Source organism: Lithobates pipiens, unplaced genomic scaffold, assembly GCF_037356315.1.
Source record: "Lithobates pipiens isolate NorthernLeopardFrog02 unplaced genomic scaffold, aLitPip1_a1.2 Scaffold_3, whole genome shotgun sequence".
Taxonomy (NCBI): Eukaryota; Metazoa; Chordata; class Amphibia; order Anura; family Ranidae; genus Lithobates; species Lithobates pipiens.
The window spans coordinates 188675867-188694689 of record NW_027507790.1 but is presented as its reverse complement, the minus strand read 5'-3'; the positions used below and the strand labels follow the sequence as shown (position 1 = coordinate 188694689).

At 45.4% G+C, this 18823-nt stretch overlaps 1 protein-coding gene across 1 annotated transcript in view; it reads right to left on the bottom strand.

Annotated features, from left to right (window-relative positions):
• The window catches only part of CWC27 (CWC27 spliceosome associated cyclophilin), a 340285-nt gene that overhangs the window by 268116 nt on the left and 53346 nt on the right, over positions 1 to 18823 (bottom strand). Inside the window, exons 7-9 of the mRNA XM_077462632.1 lie at positions 13100 to 13169; positions 9671 to 9750; positions 7471 to 7510 (exon numbers count right to left, since the gene is read on the bottom strand). Of these exons, the coding sequence (XP_077318758.1) occupies positions 7471 to 7510; positions 9671 to 9750; positions 13100 to 13169 (190 nt within the window). The remainder of the gene's footprint in view (positions 1 to 7470; positions 7511 to 9670; positions 9751 to 13099; positions 13170 to 18823) is intronic.

Here is an 18823-nt window from a genome sequence, read left to right as displayed (position 1 = left end):
TATATAATTTGTACCTGTTTATCTGCAGCCTCTCTTCCCTACATCTGTTCAAAGTACTGCATTATAAAGCCTGTCAAGCGTTCAGAAAAAAAAGGGGGCAGTGAGCTGAAGTTACACTCAGCAGAGCTCAGTAAGGAGAGATCTGAGATCTGATTGGAGGGAAGGGACATCCCGCTTCACACAGCACAAAGGAACAGAGCTGAGGCTTTCAATTAACCCCAGATCCCTTCTCTGTCACCTTTTTTCTCTTGTTGTCAGGAAAACTTGTCAGAAGTGATTCATGCCGATAGTAGTGGAACAAAGCAGCAGACAAAAGTAACACTTAGTGCTCTTAACTGACACAAATACAAACTATACAGGCATATGCTTTGTTCAAATTTCATGTCTTAGGTTTACAACAGGTTTAGAATGGGTTGAGGATAAGTGTCAATCAAGAACTATGGCCCCTTTCACATGGGCACCTTTTTGTTTTGTTTAGCAGGGAATCCTAGACTGACCCTTGCTGAGTTGGATCAGAACTGAAACAGATTTCACATACCGTATTTATAGGCATATAACACTCACTTTTTCCCCCTTAAAATCAGGGGGAAATCATGGGCACGTGTTATACGATTGCCGCCCAGATACACATAGCCGAGTGTACCCGGCTAGGCACGGCTCTGCTCACAGTCATGCCCAGTCCCGCCATTGGACCTGTGTTATGTCCATCATAGGGCTGGACTGGGTGCGACTGTGAGCGGAGCCGAGTACACTCGGCTATGTGTATCTCAGCGGTGCTCGTTCTGCTCTGCCCAGTCCCTGCAATCTCGGCGACGCTCGCTCCTCCCAGTCCCTGCGATCTCGGCGGTGCCAATTTTAAATCCATCCAGTAACACTGACAAGGCTGCAATGGACACTGGGGCAAGGCTGCACTGACAAGGCTGCAATGGATACTGGGGCAAGGCTGCAATGACAAGGCTACAGATGGACACTGATAAGGCTGTATTGATGGGCATTTAAATGTACGTTTTTTTTCTTAAAACTTCCCTGCTAAACTTGGGTTGCATGTTATACGCCGATAAATACAGTACATCACCACATGCCAAGGTTCTAGGTGTAGTCCTGGACTCTGACCTCTCCTTCAAGCAACACATCCAATCACTGTCCAAATACTGCCACCTCAACCTCCACAACATCTCCAAAATATGCCCCTTTCTAACCAATGACACAACAAAGCTCTTAATTCACTCGCTGGTCATCTCTTGCCTTGACGACTGCAACTCCCTTCTCATTGGCTTGCCTCTACATAGTCTATCACCTCTTCAATCCATCATGAATGCTGCTGCCAGACGTATCCACCTTACCAATCACTATGCTACTCCTCTCTGTCAATCCCTCCACTGGCTTCTGCTCGGCCAAAGAATTAAATTCAAAATACTAACAACTACGTACAAGGCCATCCACAATTTCGCCCCCAGCTACATCACTAGCCTGGTCTCTAAATACCAACCCACTCATTCTCTTCTCTCAAGACCTCCTGCTCTCTAGCAGAGGTCGACCGATATATCGGCCGATATTTGCCGTTTTTTAAATAATCGGCATCGGCCGATTGTGCTGATAAAAAGCCGATTTAGAACTACAGCGGGACTTTGAAATGACTTCTGTAATAGAAGTCCGTGTAAGTTGCCTGAGTCCTCATAGAAACGACTTTCCTCCTCTCTGGGCAGTCTGCCAAGAAAAGAACAGAAAGATACAATGTTTACACTTGAATGAATGAAGTCATCTCAGTGTGTAGAAGTTCTCAGTTTAACCATTTAAAGACTAAATCTTTTCTGACACTTGTTGCTTACAAGTAAAAATCCTGTATTTTCTGCCAGAAAATCACTTAGACCCCCCCCCCCCAAAAAATTATATATATTTTTTTAGCAGAGATCCTAGGGAATAAAATAGCGGTTGTTGCAATATTTTATGTCACACAGCATTTGCACAGAGGTCTTTCAAATGCATTTTTTTGGGAAAAAAATACACCAATTTAAAAAATAAAAATAAAATAAAAACAGTAAAGTTAGCCCATTTTTTTTTTTCGTCCAAAAGTTTTGACTACCTGTTTTTATTTAATATATAGTTTTTTTTTTTTTTTTATCTAAATCATACATACAAGTAAACTGATTGGAGGTTTGTTTTGTTTAATAAATGTTTAAATGTAAGAAATTTTCTGTATCGCTTATGAAGGCTGCTTTCACACTGGAGCGGGCAGGTGTTGATGGTAAAACGCAAGTTTTCGCGGCTCTTTACCATCATTTTAGCGGTGCTATTTGGCTGCTAGTGGGGCACATATAACCCAGCTAGCGGCCAAGGAAGAGGTTAAATGCGCCCATGAAGCACTGCTGCCAAATCGCATTGCATGCGCTTCGGCAGCGGTGCCCATTCATATCAATGGGCAGGAGTGGTGGAGGAGCGGTATACACCACTCCAAACGTGCTGCTTGCAGGATTTTTTTTTTAAGATCCTGCCAGCGCATCGCCTCAGTGTAAAAGCACTCTGTCTTTCACACAGACTGCAGGGGAGCCCTTTTGCAGGCACTTTACAGGCGCTATTTTTAGCCCAAAAGCGCCTGAAAAACGCCCCAGTGGGAAAGGTGTGTTAGATCAAGGGGGATTAAAAAAAAAATAATAAAAAAGGAAAAAAATAAATAAATAAAATCGGCCTAACATATCGGCCCAAAAAAATCGGCATCATATATCGGCTATCGGCCGCCATGATTTCTAAATATCGGCATCGGCCAGAGAAAAACCCATATCGGTCGACCTCTACTCTCTAGCTCCCTCATCACCTCCTCCCATGCTCGCCTCCAGGACTTTTCCAAAGCCTCTCCAATCCTATGGAATGCCCTACCCTAATCTGTACGCCTATCTCCTACTTTATTAGCTTTTAGGCGATCCCTGAAAACCCTTCTCTTCAGAGAAGCCTAACCTACCCACACCTAACAAATGTATTTTCATTTTCTCCATCAGCTCAGATCCCTCTGATCCCTCCTGTATTGATTTGTATTGTAAGTGTACTGTCTGCCCTCATGTTGTAAAGTGCTGCGCAAACTGTTGGCGCTATATGAATCCTGCATAATAATAATATATTACATTGTTCTTTCTGAGGAGGAAAAAGGGAACTATGTAACGGTCAGATGCAAGTGCCCCTGTGTCTGCCTAGATCAGCCAACATCTGATCAGGTCAGTAAAAGTCAATCTTGACCCAAACGTTTTCTGTTTCTGTTTCTTGACCCTGAATGGATCCATATATGGCTGAATATAGGCAATTGCATGCCCATCTAAATCTAGCTACTCATAGGGATGCATTGCAGTCCATTGTTGATTCATGTAATTACAGTCAAGAATACCTGTGTGAAAACAGCCTATTAGTTTTAAAGGAAAGATACATTTGATGAACATGTCTGGAATGATATTTACTCCAGCAAGATTAAAAAAACAAGCCAGTTTTAAGAAGGTAACTCTAATGTACTGCTGCTATTGGTCTGTGTGCATGCAAAGAAAATCGCAAAAACCTGTAATGCCGCATACACACGAGCAGACTTTGACGGACTAGGTCCGACGGTCTTCCTAATGAACTTTCAGCAGAGTTCCAACAGACTTTCTGAATGAACAGACTTTGCCGCACACAAGCACACCAAAGTCCGACGGATTCAACGTGATGACGTACGACCGGACTAGAATAAGTTCATAGCCAGTAGCCAATAGCTGCCCTAGCGTTGTTTTCGTCCGCCGGACTAGCATACAGGTGGATGGATTTTTCGACCGGACTAGAGTCCGTTGGAAAGATTTGAAACATGTTTTAAATATAAAGTCTGTCAGATTTTTCAACAGCAAAGGTCCTGATGGGTTTACTTCCTCTGATTCCCTGCAAAGGTAAAGCATAATGGACTACTATCGCATAATAGTCCATTATGTGTCACTTACCTGACACAGGAGCCAGAGAAGTCACCGCTATCCCCTGTAGTTCCGAGCATCCATCTTCTTGGTGGGTCTCTGTGGGTTTCGCTGCTCCAGCGCTGTGATTCGCCGGAGCAGCGATGACGTCACTCCCGCGCATGCACACGGGAGTCGACACTCGCGGCATATCGCCGCGATCTGCGGCTTACCCAGTGCGCCTGCGCGCCGCTGTCTACGGCGCATATCTCCTAAACCGTATAGGTTTAGGAGATATTTCTTGGACCTACAGGTAAGCCTTAATCTAGACTTACATGTAGATCAAAGTGGTTTGTAAGGGTTTACAACCACTTTAAAGTCGCGCGGTTTTGCCACAATTTCAGGGAATGCCTGTGTAGTCCAGCTGGAGCTGATAACACTTCTTGGAATTGTAGTGCAGCAAGGTAAAATTTATATTATAATATATATATATATATATATATATATATATATATATATATATATATATATATATATATATATATATATATATATATATATATATATATATATATATATATATGTTGGAGCTGTGATGACGTCACTCCCACGCATGCACACAGGAGCCGCCACTCGTGGCACATCGCCGTTAACTGTGGAGCTCAGCATGCCTGCGTAGACAGCGGTGCCTGTCTTTCGGCAAATATCTCCTAAACCTTGTAGGTTTAGGAGATATTTCTTAGACCTACAGGTAAGCCTTAATCTAGGCTTACCTGTAGGTCAAAGGGTTTACAACCACTTTAAAGTGCAAAGTAATAGGTGGAGACCATAACAGGACGGATGACCAATGATCACATCTAATTAAAAAAATAATGTTTTATTTTTACCTCTAGTCCTACTAGCCTATAAGTAACAATTACCAAAATAGAGTGTTAAACAGCAATTAAGCAGCAATATTATTCATATAAATCAATAGAGAAAGAAGGCTCCGAGCCTTTAAAACATATTTGCATGCATTTGGTGGGTATCTCTCCCTAGAAAATGTTTGGGCTTAAAATTAGGCAAGTCATTCCAAATTTTTCAAATTTTAGGTCTGCATAAAAAAAATATCCAATCATCTATTTAAAGCCAAAAATCTACAGCAAACCATAGTATAAGATGTAGTGCAAGCTGTCAATGGAAACGCAGATCCAGAACAAGCAAAACTGATCAACATACTTATTCCAGGTCCCTGATTTGGCAACTATTGAAACCACTGGATTAAATGATAGACAGGAGACTTCAGTAGGAGAGGTCTGTTATCGCAGCCCCTACACCTCAAAGTGTACAGGTTTCCTTCAGCTGATCTTAGGTCCCATAATTCATAGAAGCATTCGGAAACAAATGACGTGCAATACCCCAGTCATCAGATGAGGATATTCGAATTAACTTTTGTTCTAAATACAGGATGTCATGACAGAGTATAACTTTATTTGCTTACCTGCGGCTACTCTTCTTCTCCGATTGATCTTCAGCTGCTTTCGCTATTATCTTTTCATTTTTACCCAAATCTTTTTTCAGTTTGTTGGAGATGCGATCTTTCATCTGATGCTTTTCATCACTGTCAATTTCCTCTTCATCTTCCTCATTTGTGCTCTCCTGCAATACAATGCAAACCTGAGAAAAGACTGCATAATATATATATATATATATATATATATATATATATATATATATATATATATATATAAACCAAGAGCCCCTTCCACTGATCAGAGTGTGGCTATATTAAAGGACATGAGCCCTGTACATCACTACCCTACACAGTGCCACAGCAACACTTACTTTGTTCACTGGCAAGCCAAGGGTTGCAGTCACAACCAATGGGTACTCTTAAGGCTCATTCACACAGGTGTTTCAATCCATACACATGTGAGAAGGGCTGTTTAACCATGCAGGGTGAGCAGGTGTTCCATGCAACTGTCCCACATGAATTTACATTCTGGGATGTGTGTGCAGGTCTATGCAGGTCCATGCAGCCAGCCCCCTGTCACTGATTTGAACAGGTTGCCTGCATGGAACACCTGTACATCCCACATGGGTAAAAATTGCCCTTCACATGGGTGTACAGATCAGTATGCCTTGAATGATAACGGTTACACTTACTAACGTGGTTATGTTTGTTAGCTATCAAATGACCCATGAACCATCAAATGGTTGGTGTTATAGCTGATCACATGTGTAGCGCCATGGCAACTGCACATCAAACAACGGCTAAAATGGCAGCTTCCTTGGCTGTAAATGATAGGAGAGTTTAGTTCCACTTTAAAGCCCAACTAAACTTTCAGTTTAAATCCCCTACATAATTTGGGGTGCATCAAAACAAAAAGTCTTATAGTTCTTTAGAAAGCAGTCACAGCCAAGGTAGAAAAGCTTGTCACCAGCCAGCCTGCTGCAGTTCAGCACCCTTGCTCTTTGTGTAGAAGCAGTGGTCTCTCTGAAGAGGTCCACCACATCCCCTCTGCCGAGTATGACCTATAGCTCTGCAATCATAAACCCTCTTGATCCCTGCTAATTGCACAGCCCTCACTCTGACTAACAGGGGGCATACCAAACCTATGAAGAGAGACCACTGCTTCCACATATTGAACAAGGTTCCCGTCCTGCAGTATGCTAGCAGGCTGTGGTTGTTTTCTTAGGCTGGTTTCGCACTATCTTTGCATGCGGCTCACAGCAGGGGTCCGGTGCATCCCTGTTCACCATTTCAGGTCCGACTTCAGCCTAATTTTTTTTGCTCAATTCGGACCTGAATCGGACTAAAAGACGCACAGGCCTCCGCAGTGGAGATATGTGAACCAGCTCCATAGAAAGCTGGTCAAAATCTCCTGCTATTGCAAATTGGATGCAGGGAACCTGCATCCAATTTACAATAGTGTGAACCCAGCCTAAAGGAAGATAATTATAAAACTTTGCACAGCTTTTGTGGTGATGTACCTGGAATGCGTTTAAAGCCAGCTTGAGCTTTCAGGTTAAATTGGCTAAAGTCCTTCCCAAACTCTCTGCAAGGGATCATGAGAAAGCTATACAAAAAACGTAAAATATGAAAAATGCATTTTAGGCAATAATAACAGTAAAGTGTGTACTGTATTGTGCCTTAACCGATTTTAGCCAAGCACTGGGTCATTTTAAGCAATACGAGAACATAAAAAGGAAAATAAGTAGGATGATAATAATAGGAAAGCATCAGAAAAGTAGATTGTATGATAATGAAATCCAATAGATTGAGTAAGATGATCTATTCTAGAGGATGAAAGAAAGAAAATGAGCGACAAATGACTGAGCCTTGCTGTCTAACAACCGAGGGAGGATAGAATGTGGAGAGATGAATGCCGAAACCAGTAAAGCTACAGAGAAAAGATTGTAAAACCTAATTGGAGAAACATTAATAATATCATTTATACATTTACATAATATAGATAGCCATATAGATTTGCTGGGTATTTAGATTCAGTCAGTGGGTTGCAAAACCAAACTGCACAGGAAAACAAACTAGTGCTCAAAACATAACTAAATAAAAAAGCTTTATTCTTACCTCATCACTTTCACTGTCAGACTTTTTTGAAGTTTTTGGGCTGTAAAACAAAAATTCTTTATAAAATCCTTGCAGTTTGAGCCAGATACAAAATAACAGTGCCATCTAGTTGACCAAAAATGTAAAAAGTTCTTAAAAAGTGTTACTAAATCCACAACAGTAAAATCAGTGTGTATATGCAGTAAAGCATGCTTGTTATACTCACGCTGGAACCTAAGGGGGTAATCCTCAGCATTGTGTAAAAAGGCTGTTTGATCCTGTCTTCTCTGATCCTCCCCTTCTTCCACAGTCCTCAATGTATCTACCGTTTATAGTACAGATCCTTGGGGGCAAGCTACACATGCTCAGTTTGGAGTGTACCACTAGAGGTTTTTTTGTTTTTTGGGGGGTTTTTTTCCCCTGCAGTCAGCCCCCTGTTGATGTGGCACAAGGTCACCCTCCTCCAATGCTGTGCTTTTCTCAGCTAAAGCCCCCTAGGGTATGTGACGTGGATATGCCAGGAGGCTCCAGGGGGGACAGGTCATACTTGCTAATGTGAGAATGGAGACAGAGTGGCTGATAAACACAAAGGAAAAAAAAAACAGTTGGCCTTTTGTCATTGTGGAGGGAGATGGAATCCAAGGAGGCAAGGTAGATATTGCAACTGAAGGTCCACTTTAAGGCCCTATTCATACCTGAGCTTTTTTTTTTTAGCTTGACGCTCCAAAATGCACATTATCCAAACTTCAATGGGTTTCAAATGTGCCTGTTCACACCTGAGCATAGTGTGGCTTGAAGCTTGAAAAAAATACGAGTTTCTTTTGAGTCACAAGTTGGGCCTCATAGACGAAAATCTAACCTTTCAAAAAAGTTTGAAAAATGCACATGTTGCTAAAAATGCTCAATCCTCAGGCGACTGAAAAAATACACAAAACAAAAAAAAAGTCTGTAAAAAGACTGAAGACACTCAGCTCAGATCTATCAGGACTTTTTTTTCTGACTAAAAGTTCAATTTTAATGGTAAACTGTTCAAACAAATCTGTTAGACACCCCACAAGAAGAGCAGAACTATTATTTACGAAATCCTTTTTTTTTTTACTGTGTTTTTGCCGAACTGTTTTTTCTTTTTAAACACTTTTTCAAACTGCATTATTGTAACTGTGGTTTTTAACCATTTTTTTGGAAATGCATGGTTTCAAACAGCTTTTGTCTGATTTTTCTATAACCTTTTTCAAATCTTTTCTTTATTTTTTTGAACCACTCCTCCATCCACTTATTTTACAAAAACTTTAACCTGCATTTTGGGGTCCTTGGCTTCACTCAACCTTCACTGTTCCTTCCTTGACTACCAGGGATGTAAAATCACGCCGTACTAGGAGTACTATGTACTGTACAGGCAATGCTCAATTTTTATTATGAATTCCTTCTGTGAGATGATTAGAATGGTTGTAAAGTCAGAAGGTTTTTTTTATCTTAATGCATATGCATTAAGATAAAAAACCTTCTGTGTGCAGCAGCCTACCCCAACACTTACCTGAGCCCCATCTATCTCCAGCAATGTCCATGAGTTCCTCTGCCATTCAGGACTCTCCTCCTGATTGGCTAAAGCACAGCAGCATTCCACTGGCCCACACTGCTGTCAAAGTCAGTCAGCCAACCAGGAGAGAGAGAGGGGGTGGGGCCAAACTGGGGCTCCATGTCTGAATGGACACAGGGAGCCGTGACTCAGCTAGGGTGCCTCCATAGCAAGCTGCTCGCTGTGGGGGCACTCAACAGGAGGCAGGGGACAGGAGCACAGAAGAGGGACCCCAGAGGAGGAGGATCTGGGCTGCTCTGTGCAAATCTACTGCACAGATTAGGAAAGTATAACATGTTTGTTATTTTTAGAGAAGAAAAAAAAAAAGGAGACTTTACAATCACTTTAATGACTGAAGGCAATTCTGTTTTACAAGAACCATTTATTCTGTACTTTATGAATAAAATCATCTTAGAAAAAATGTAAAAATTTGTAGTTGATTTACTAAAGCCAAAATATACTGTGCACTGCAAGTACACTTGCTCCAGAGCTTAGTAAAACTTCAGAACACACATTTAAGTGCAAGAAAAAAAAATGCATTTTTGCTTACAGAATATTGGATGATAGAAATCAGCAGAGCCTGCTCTCAGATCTAGAGCAACTGCTCTATTTGCCTTTAGTAAATCAACCTCATTGCATTCTTACCTTTCAACTGCTGGAACAGAACTTAGTCGTGGGTCATCCTTTAGAAGATCATGACTACTTTTGCTTTTTCCCTTCATGGTCTGTAAAATAAATGTATATGCATGTCAATTCCGCTTGGACTTAATACGCTTGGACTTAATAGTTCATAAAGCATCTGCGTCGACTATAGAGCGCATTTAAAGAGTTCAGTTAGCTGCTGGCTTCTTAAATGTTTCATTCCCTTCGTAGAAGGGATATCCTTGCTCCACCCTCTCCAAAACTGTGGCTTATTTGAATTCACGATGTGAAGATTTTCCTGTGAACTTTGTCATTCACTATAGTTCCCATAATGTAATATCATTGTGAACTGTCACCAAAATTAATATTAAGTCAAAAAACATCAACTGCATGGAGAAATCAAGGACAGCAGAAAAATTATTTGTTTGTGATAACTGCTTATAGTAGCACGTTTCACCTGAGCTAGGATTTTTAATTTTCACCCACAACATCACCTGATCTGAATTGCAGTATTACAAAAAAATAAAATAAAGCAATTTGTTCTTTTTATTATTTTCTATATAGGGTCCAATATTACTATAACAGTGAACATAATAAACACTGCCATAATACTGGATACCATGTTAAATATAAAAAAAAAAAAAAAAAGTAACGAAGAAATAAAGTAATTCTCTGCAGCACAGAACAGGGGATGGAGAACAGGGGCACAGTGTCACAGGGAAAGGTCGTGTGTGTTGTGTGTGTGTGGGGGGGGGGGGGGGGGGGTTGGGGAGAGCTACAGGAGAGGGGAGAAGAGAATGGAGTTGCACTGATACAAGGCAGGGGAGGGGAGGAACAGACACAGTGGCACAGGACAGTAGAGAAAGGAAACAGAGGTGCACTGATATAAGGCAGAAGAGGGGGAACAGAGCTACAGGAGAGAGGAGAAGGGAATAGAGATGCAGGGATATAGTGGCACAGGAGTCAGTAGGAAAAGGAAACAGAGGTGCAGTGATACAGGGCCGAGGAGGGGGGGGGGGGGGGGGTGGGGGGGACAGAGATGCGTCAATACAGGGCAGAGGAGGGGGGGGGGGACAGAGATGCGGCGATACAGGGCAGAGGAGGGGGGGGGGACAGAGATGCGGCGATACAGGGCAGAGGAGGGGGGGGACAGAGATGCGGCGATACAGGGCAGAGGAGGGGGGGGTGACAGAGATGCGGCGATACAGGGCAGAGGAGGGGGGGTGACAGAGATGCGGCGATACAGGGCAGAGGAGGGGGGGGGTGACAGAGATGCAGCGATACAGGGCAGAGGAGGGGGGGTGACAGAGATGCGGCTTTACAGGGCAGATGAGGGGGGGTGCAGAGATGCACCGACCCAGGGCGGGGGGGGGGCGCAGAGATGCACCGACACAGGGCGGGGGGGCGCAGAGATGCACCGACACAGGGCGGGGGGGGCGCAGAGATGCACCGACACAGGGCGGGGGGGGGCGCAGAGATGCACCGACACAGGGCGGGGGGGCGCAGAGATGCACCGACACAGGGCGGGGGGGGCGCAGAGATGCACCGACACAGGGCGGGGGGGGGCGCAGAGATGCACCGACACAGGGCGGGGGGGGGGGGGCGCAGAGATGCACCGACACAGGGCGGGGGGGGGGGGGGGCGCAGAGATGCACCGTCACAGGGCGGGGGGGGGGGCGCAGAGATGCACCGACACAGGGCGGGGGGGGCGCAGAGATGCACCGACACAGGGCGGGGGGGGCGCAGAGATGCACCGACACAGGGCGGGGGGGGGCGCAGAGATGCACCGACACAGGGCGGGGGGGGGCGCAGAGATGCACCGACACAGGGCGGGGGGGGGCGCAGAGATGCACCGACACAGGGCGGGGGGGGGCGCAGAGATGCACCGACACAGGGCGGGGGGGGGGGGGGCGCAGAGATGCACCGACACAGGGCGGGGGGGGGGGGGCGTAGAGATGAACCGACACAGGGCGGGGGGGGGGGCGCAGAGATGAACCGACACAGGGCGGGGGGGGGGGGGGGCGCAGAGATGAACCGACACAGGGCGGGGGGGGGCGCGCAGAGATGCACCGACACAGGGCGGGGGGGGCGCAGAGATGCACCGACACAGGGCGGGGGGGGGCGCAAAAATGCACCGACACAGGGCGGGGGGGGCGCAAAAATGCACCGACACAGGGCGGGGGGGGCGCAGAGATGCACCGACACAGGGCGGGGGGGGGGGGGCGCAGAGATGCACCGACACAGGGCGGGGGGGGCGCAGAGATGCACCGACACAGGGCGGGGGGGGGGGGGGGACGCAGAGATGCACCGACACAGGGCGGGGGGGGGGGGGCGCAGAGATGCACCGACACAGGGCGGGGGGGGGGGGCGCAGAGATGCACCGACACAGGGCGGGGGGGGGGGGGGCGCAGAGATGCACCGACACAGGGCGGGGGGGGGGGGCGCAGAGATGCACCGACACAGGGCGGGGGGGGGGGGGGGCGCAGAGATGCACCGACACAAGGCGGAGGGGGGGCGCAGAGATGCACGACACAGGGCGGGGGGGGGGGGGGCGCAGAGATGCACCGACACAGGGCAGGGGGGGGGCGCAGAGATGCACCGACACAGGGCAGGGGGGGGCGCAGAGATGCACCGACACAGGGCGGGGGGGCCGCAGAGATGCACCGACACAGGGCGGGGGGGCCGCAGAGATGCACCGACACAGGGCGGGGGGGCGCAGAGATGCACCGACACAGGGCGGGGGGGCCGCAGAGATGCACCGACACAGGGCGGGGGGGCCGCAGAGATGCACCGACACAGGGCGGGGGGGGGGGGGCCGCAGAGATGCACAGACACAGGGCGGGGGGGGCCGCAGAGATGCACAGACACAGGGCGGGGGGGGGGCCGCAGAGATGCACCGACACAGGGCGGGGGAGGGGGGACAGAGATGCACCGACACAGGGCGGGGGAGGGGGGACAGAGATGCACCGACACGGCGGGGGAGGGGGGACAGAGATGCACCGACACGGCGGGGGAGGGGGGACAGAGATGCACCGACACAGGGTGGGGGAGGGGGGACAGAGATGCACCGACACAGGGTGGGGGAGGGGGGACAAAGATGCACCGACACAGGGCGGGGGAACAGAGATGCACCGACACAGGGTAGGAAAGGGAGAGCTGAAATACAGTGATACAGGGGGGTTGGAGGAAAAAAGACTCCAAAAATGCCTTAAATACTTAAATATGCTGCCTCTGAATGGAAAATTAGTAAGGGTGCAGGATGTGTTGATGCTATTCTAAAGGAGAGTAAGGAGTGACTGCTACACTTCATAAAGTATAAGATTGGCTAGTGTGTTCTAGAGCCAGATCACTTCAGTCTCTCTGCCTGCATTTTACTTCCCCGTGTGTGCAGGAAAAATATTGACTTCAGATAAAGTAAGTATTATGGATTACCTCAATGACTCTATTCACCACCTCCTCTTCCTCCTCAGCTTCTTCTCCAAAGGAGAGCAAATTAAAATTCCTGCAAAAAGAGACAATAAAGGAATGAACAAAACTGCTTTTAAGATCACACCCTACAGTATGATATACTCTGCAGTATTAGATGTAAGTGATCCTGCAAACCAGGGATTCTCAACTTCACCCATGAACAGCTTTCTGTAGTCTAATAATGCACTCTTGCAGTCAAGGGTCTCCTTTTGTATCACAGTTCTATAGCTAATAATGCGAATGCAAGGGTGGCTCTTGTCTGTGAAGGTTCTCATTTATTCAGGTCATAGGGTATATATAAATATATATATTCTTTCATTTAGCGAACAGCCTATTTGGCCAGCCCAATTACTGATATATATATATATATATATATCTCTATCCACACATATCTCTCTCTAAATATATATATATATATATATATATATATATATATATATATATATATATATATATATATATATATATATATATATATATATATATATATATATATATATATATATATATATATATATATATCGTATATATAATATATCAGTAATTAGGCTGGGCATTTTTAGGCTGTTCGCTAAATGAAAAATCTAACAGATCCCTCCATCCACGTCAACAGCGTGTATGGGCAAATGTCCTCTACCCATTCTTAAAGAGGTTTACTTCCTCTTTGATTCCCTGCAAAGGTAAAGCATAATGGACTACTATGCATCGCATAGTAGTCCATTATGTGTCCCTTACCTGACACAGGAGCCAGCAAAGTCACCGCTGCCCCCTGTAGTCCGGAGCCTCCATCTTCTTGGTGGGTCTCGCTGCTCTGGCGCTGTCATTCGTCGGAGCCGCGATGACATCACTCCCTCGCATGCGCACAGGAGCCGCCACTCGCGGCATATCGCTGTTAACTGCGGTGCGCTCAGCGCGCCTGTCTTTTGGCAAATATCTCCTAAACCCTGTAGATTTAGAAGATATTTCTTAGACCTACAGGTAAACCTTAATCTAGGCTTACCTGTAGGTCAAAGTGTGTTGTAAGGGTTTACAACCACTTTAACTTCTTAGAACTTCTTCAGTTAGGAGTGTTAGGAAGATAACATGAGATGTGTAGAGTTTGACAGTCCAAAAACAGGATGGGAGGTGAGAAAGTTTTGAAACCACCCTGTTCTACATAACCCCATCCATGCTGTCAGGAAGTTAGGCGTTAATTCCATGGTGACAGGGGTAATGTATCTGTGATACCTCTGAGAATATAAAGCCTGGGGTAACTTCCTGAGAGCTATTGGAACTTATGATTTGACTTGGAAAAGCTACAAAATCTTCAGCATTACAGAAGTCCATATTACTTTTAGCCATTAGGGAAGACTTTATTATTGTTATGTCACCTCTGAAATGATAATGTGTTTGAAGGTAGCATTGGAGTGTAAATGATAATATGCTAGACCCCCCCCCCCCCACCTTTGTGAAGCCAGCAATACTCAACTAAATCCCCCATCTAGGTACCTCACTGTCATTGGTTCCTGTGCAGGGGACCTCTAATCCAACCATGCAACGATGCCCAAAACCACTGGTTCCCTTCCATCCCCCTGTGATAGCTGCAGTCATCTTCTCTTTCCTGAGAGGATCCCACCACCAGCCATCCAATAGGAGGTGTCCATGTCACTCAGGAGTGACACTGACAACCAAAGAGGAACCTCAAGCAGGAGGTTACCAGAAGCAGAAAAGGACCGAAGTGTCAATGGCCATGGCTTAAAAGGGGCATTTAGAGAAGACTTTTTTTTTTTTTTAATACAGAGATTAGTAAGTAGGGGGTGGGAGAGGGTAATATTTATCCAAGGGGCTTTAAAGAACTGTAATATTTTCTTTTCGATTAGGTTGATTTCTTTTAAGTTGAATCTCAAGATGGCCATATTTTCGAAATTCTGAAAATGGTTAGTCTGAGAATTAAATCTTGCCATCAATACGACAACTAATTTAGTTTGAAAGCACTAAAAAAAAAAAAAAAAATGCATTCTGACCTGCTACTTGAATGAAATCCCAGATGCATTACACAGTTTTGTGTCTAGCACCCAGTCATTACTTTGTAAGATTTTTCCCGAGTGAAATTTACAGTAAAAATTTTGTTTGTTCAAAAAGTATTTTCCACCCTGCTCCTTCAAATTTTCTCACTCTTATGATGTAAAAGAACATTGATTTGACCTTATTAAATGATAAGTTCACATTTAGAAGAACGTTACATGTTACCCATATTTAGGGTGTAACATGTTCCTACACACCCACCTCCTGCCACCAGCGTTCCCCGCTCTGTGAGAATGAGAGGAGGATCTTCTCAATATGAAAAAAACGTGGCTGTGCGGGGCTACACACACAGAGCTGCATCATTCAATCACAGTTTCCTGTCAATGAATGAACTAAAATTACCATCAGCCGCTGCGGCAGACTCGAACTGTCAGGGAGCTGGCGATTCTTCCTTTAGTTCAGTACCTGTATGCCAGTGTGTGAGGTACGGGCAGACAGCCGAGAGTCTGCAGGAGCCTGGCATTGCACCTGCGATCTATGCTATGAGTAAGCACTCTTCGTAGTATGAAACGTGATAGCTCCTGTCTGTATCGCTTTGCTGTGGCTTGTACAGCATGATCCCAATTTTTAAAAAAAGGCAAGTTATTTTTTGTGGAGTGCGGCTGTCCAGAGTTTTCCGGTTCATCTTCATCTGTAGTGTAAGAAAATAAAAAAAATGCACTTTTCTTTTCTTTTTTTTTTTTCTTCAAAAGCATGTGCATTTAATATTTTTGAGTTAAAGGTGAACATCCTTTAACAATTAGAAAACTGAAAGTCTGTGCTGCACATCTAGTTTACAACTAACAAAACCTGCCAAAGTAGATTGGATTGGACATGCAACTACTCCACAATAGCTTAGAATCCCATGAAGAAAAGTAACTTGCAATGAAACTAGAGAAAAAATAACAAGTTTTCTAAAGTATTCACAAAATAGTCCTTTCTTGCGGACTGCATGAAATTGCTACCATAAAACAAATTACAACTTCCCCAGCTGACATAAAGCCAGCCTCTAAAAAGAATTACAGATCTATTATAATAATCATGAACAGTGCCTGCTGTAAACAACGCATTTTTTCTTCTTTTGTGTTCTTTTAATTATATGCTGTGAGTAATTAAATTCTATTCCAAAGAAAGTCAAGTAAATTCCATGCTTTTAATGGGAGATGGTGCCTTGCTGTGACTGCACTGAATGACGCTACACAAACCTAGAGTCAGTCATAAAACATAAATCCAATTGTTAGCTGCCCGTGGGGGAGAATGCAGGATATTATGTTTAAAAAGGAAGGGAAAGCTGATTATGTTCTGCTACTTAGCCGGGAATAAATGTGCTGCATATAAGGATAGTCAAAAAGAGCAGAGACTCCTGGGTAATAACCAATTATATGGTTATTCTTGCATCAACTCCTGACCCCGTGTGCTCCCAGAACATGAAAACTTTCTAACCATAAATAAAAAAATCTCTCCAATTTAGGACAACACAATAAGATCTGGTACACAAGGACATGAATAGCATATGTATTGTGTATTACCAACAGCTGCTGTCCTCTTCTGATGCCTAGCTTTGAAAAAGTTTGCTGAGCAAGATTTTTACTAGTCCTTGTTGTAGAAGTAAAAGTTAGTTTGCTAGGCCACAAATCAGCTAGCTGATCACTACAGCAGAATAAATTTTAATTTTTAAAGCCGAACTCTAGGTACACAGCTTCATCCAAATTTCAGACATGAGAATTGCCAAAGGAGGGGGTGCATGCGTGGGAGTTAGAGAGATGGCTGCTTGATCCTCTCGCTCCGTGCCGTCACAACACTAACACCCGGCTGACGAAGCACAGGCACAACACCGCCACACATAATCCTGCTCCTGAGGCGGGGGGCACTCTCAGGCTTCAGGCGGGCATGCACCACACACCCCGAATGGACCTAGTCACTACCGTGCTTGAAGGGCATGAGGAAGAGGCGGACAAACGAAACGCTGAACTTCTCAGTTTGCAAGATAAACTGGAGAATGTCGAGAATAGGGGCCGCAGGGATAACCTCCACATCCGTGGGGTCCCTGAGGCCATCATCGATTTGCAGGGTACTGTTACTGCCTTTTTTTCAGGAACTGGCACCCGAGATACCAATTGAACGTTTGGAGTTTGACCGCATATACAGGTCTCTTGCCCCTAAACCTACTGACGGTCCCCCAAGGGACATGATTGTCAAGTTTCACTACTTTCGCACCAAAGAGCGTCTCCTGTCTTCTGCAAGAGATTGCCAGGCTCTCTCTTTCCAGGGCAAGTCCCTGCAACTCTTTGCCCGGTTACCATCGCTAAACGTAGGAACCTTAAACCTTACCTGCAGGTTCTACAAGCAAATGGGATCAGGTACAGGTGGGGATTCCCCTTTAAGCTCTCATTCTCCCATTTAGGGCGCCAGTTTCATGCCTCTTCCCCATCTGACCTGCAGCGTCATTTTCAGGACCTGCAGTTTGCCCTGCACCCCTCACAAAAGGAGACGCCATCCTCTTCTGCTCTCCTGGAACCTACTCAACCGCCCCACAAGTCTTCCCAGCTGTCTCGCCAAGGATCTCAAGCACTTCACTCCCTTCAAGATCAGCGATTCCAGAACGTGCCCACAGGATGACAGAGCAGACTAATCTCAAGTTAACTGCCTTTTACTCCATCCGGCGTCTGACATTTTCTTCAGCTTACCTACCCTTAATGCCCATTGAGGGCCTTGACCCACATTTTGGTGCCAGTCACATGTAGCTCAAGCCCAACAGCACGGCCCCCTTCAGCAATGTGTCTTTTACCTGCCAGTTGGTCCCTTAATGGCAATGGATATCCCTTACCTTCGCTGGGGGCTACTTCAGTGTATTGGTCCCTCGCCCTGGCCTGCCCGAGAGAGAGTTGGTGGTGCAGGGCTGTCGCGACCTGACGGTTTATCATCAACACTACTTCGCCCCCCCCTTTTTTTTTTACTTATTTATTTTTTGGGCTGGCGGTGGGAACACTCAGCAACTTGCAAGTAGGACCTACCTGATGTTGCCGGGTGGTCTCTGCCTGGCTGTACGGGACTACGTGATCAGGGGCTCCTGTATTTTATAGCCTTTACAGCACCAACTAACAGACCTGGGCTGTGCCGTTTAGTGTTACCCTGCACCATGATGTTTTTTGGCCATGGTGAGGTCGCTTTGCGAGATTACAACTGATGATGTAGATTTGTTACCTTTATTTTAGCTTGCAGCCTTGGGTTCCCAAGCTTATACGAAACCAGACCTGGACTCGGATAGTATTAGTAATTTTAGTTGAATCTCTATCCTACTGTGGTTGAGTCAATGTCCCTTTTTTCTAAATGTTATGCTTTTATATAATTGTCCACAAGTGATATGTGCCTTTCTTACTACTGTATCTATGACTGTACTGAAAGCCGAGTGGTTCCGGGGGACCACTGCTCCCCTCAGATGTGTCGGAACTTGACAAGGATGTCTGTGCTGGTCAACCTCCGTCCCTCCAGTGGGCCCTTTGCCCCACTAATAGTATCAACCATGTCAATTGGATTTACTCTATCCCGAGTTTTACTCTTTTTCTGTATAGTTATATACACTCTTCTTTTGTCCCTTTCTGGCTTCTCTTTCTCTTTATTTTCTTCTCTTCTTTCCGATGTCTT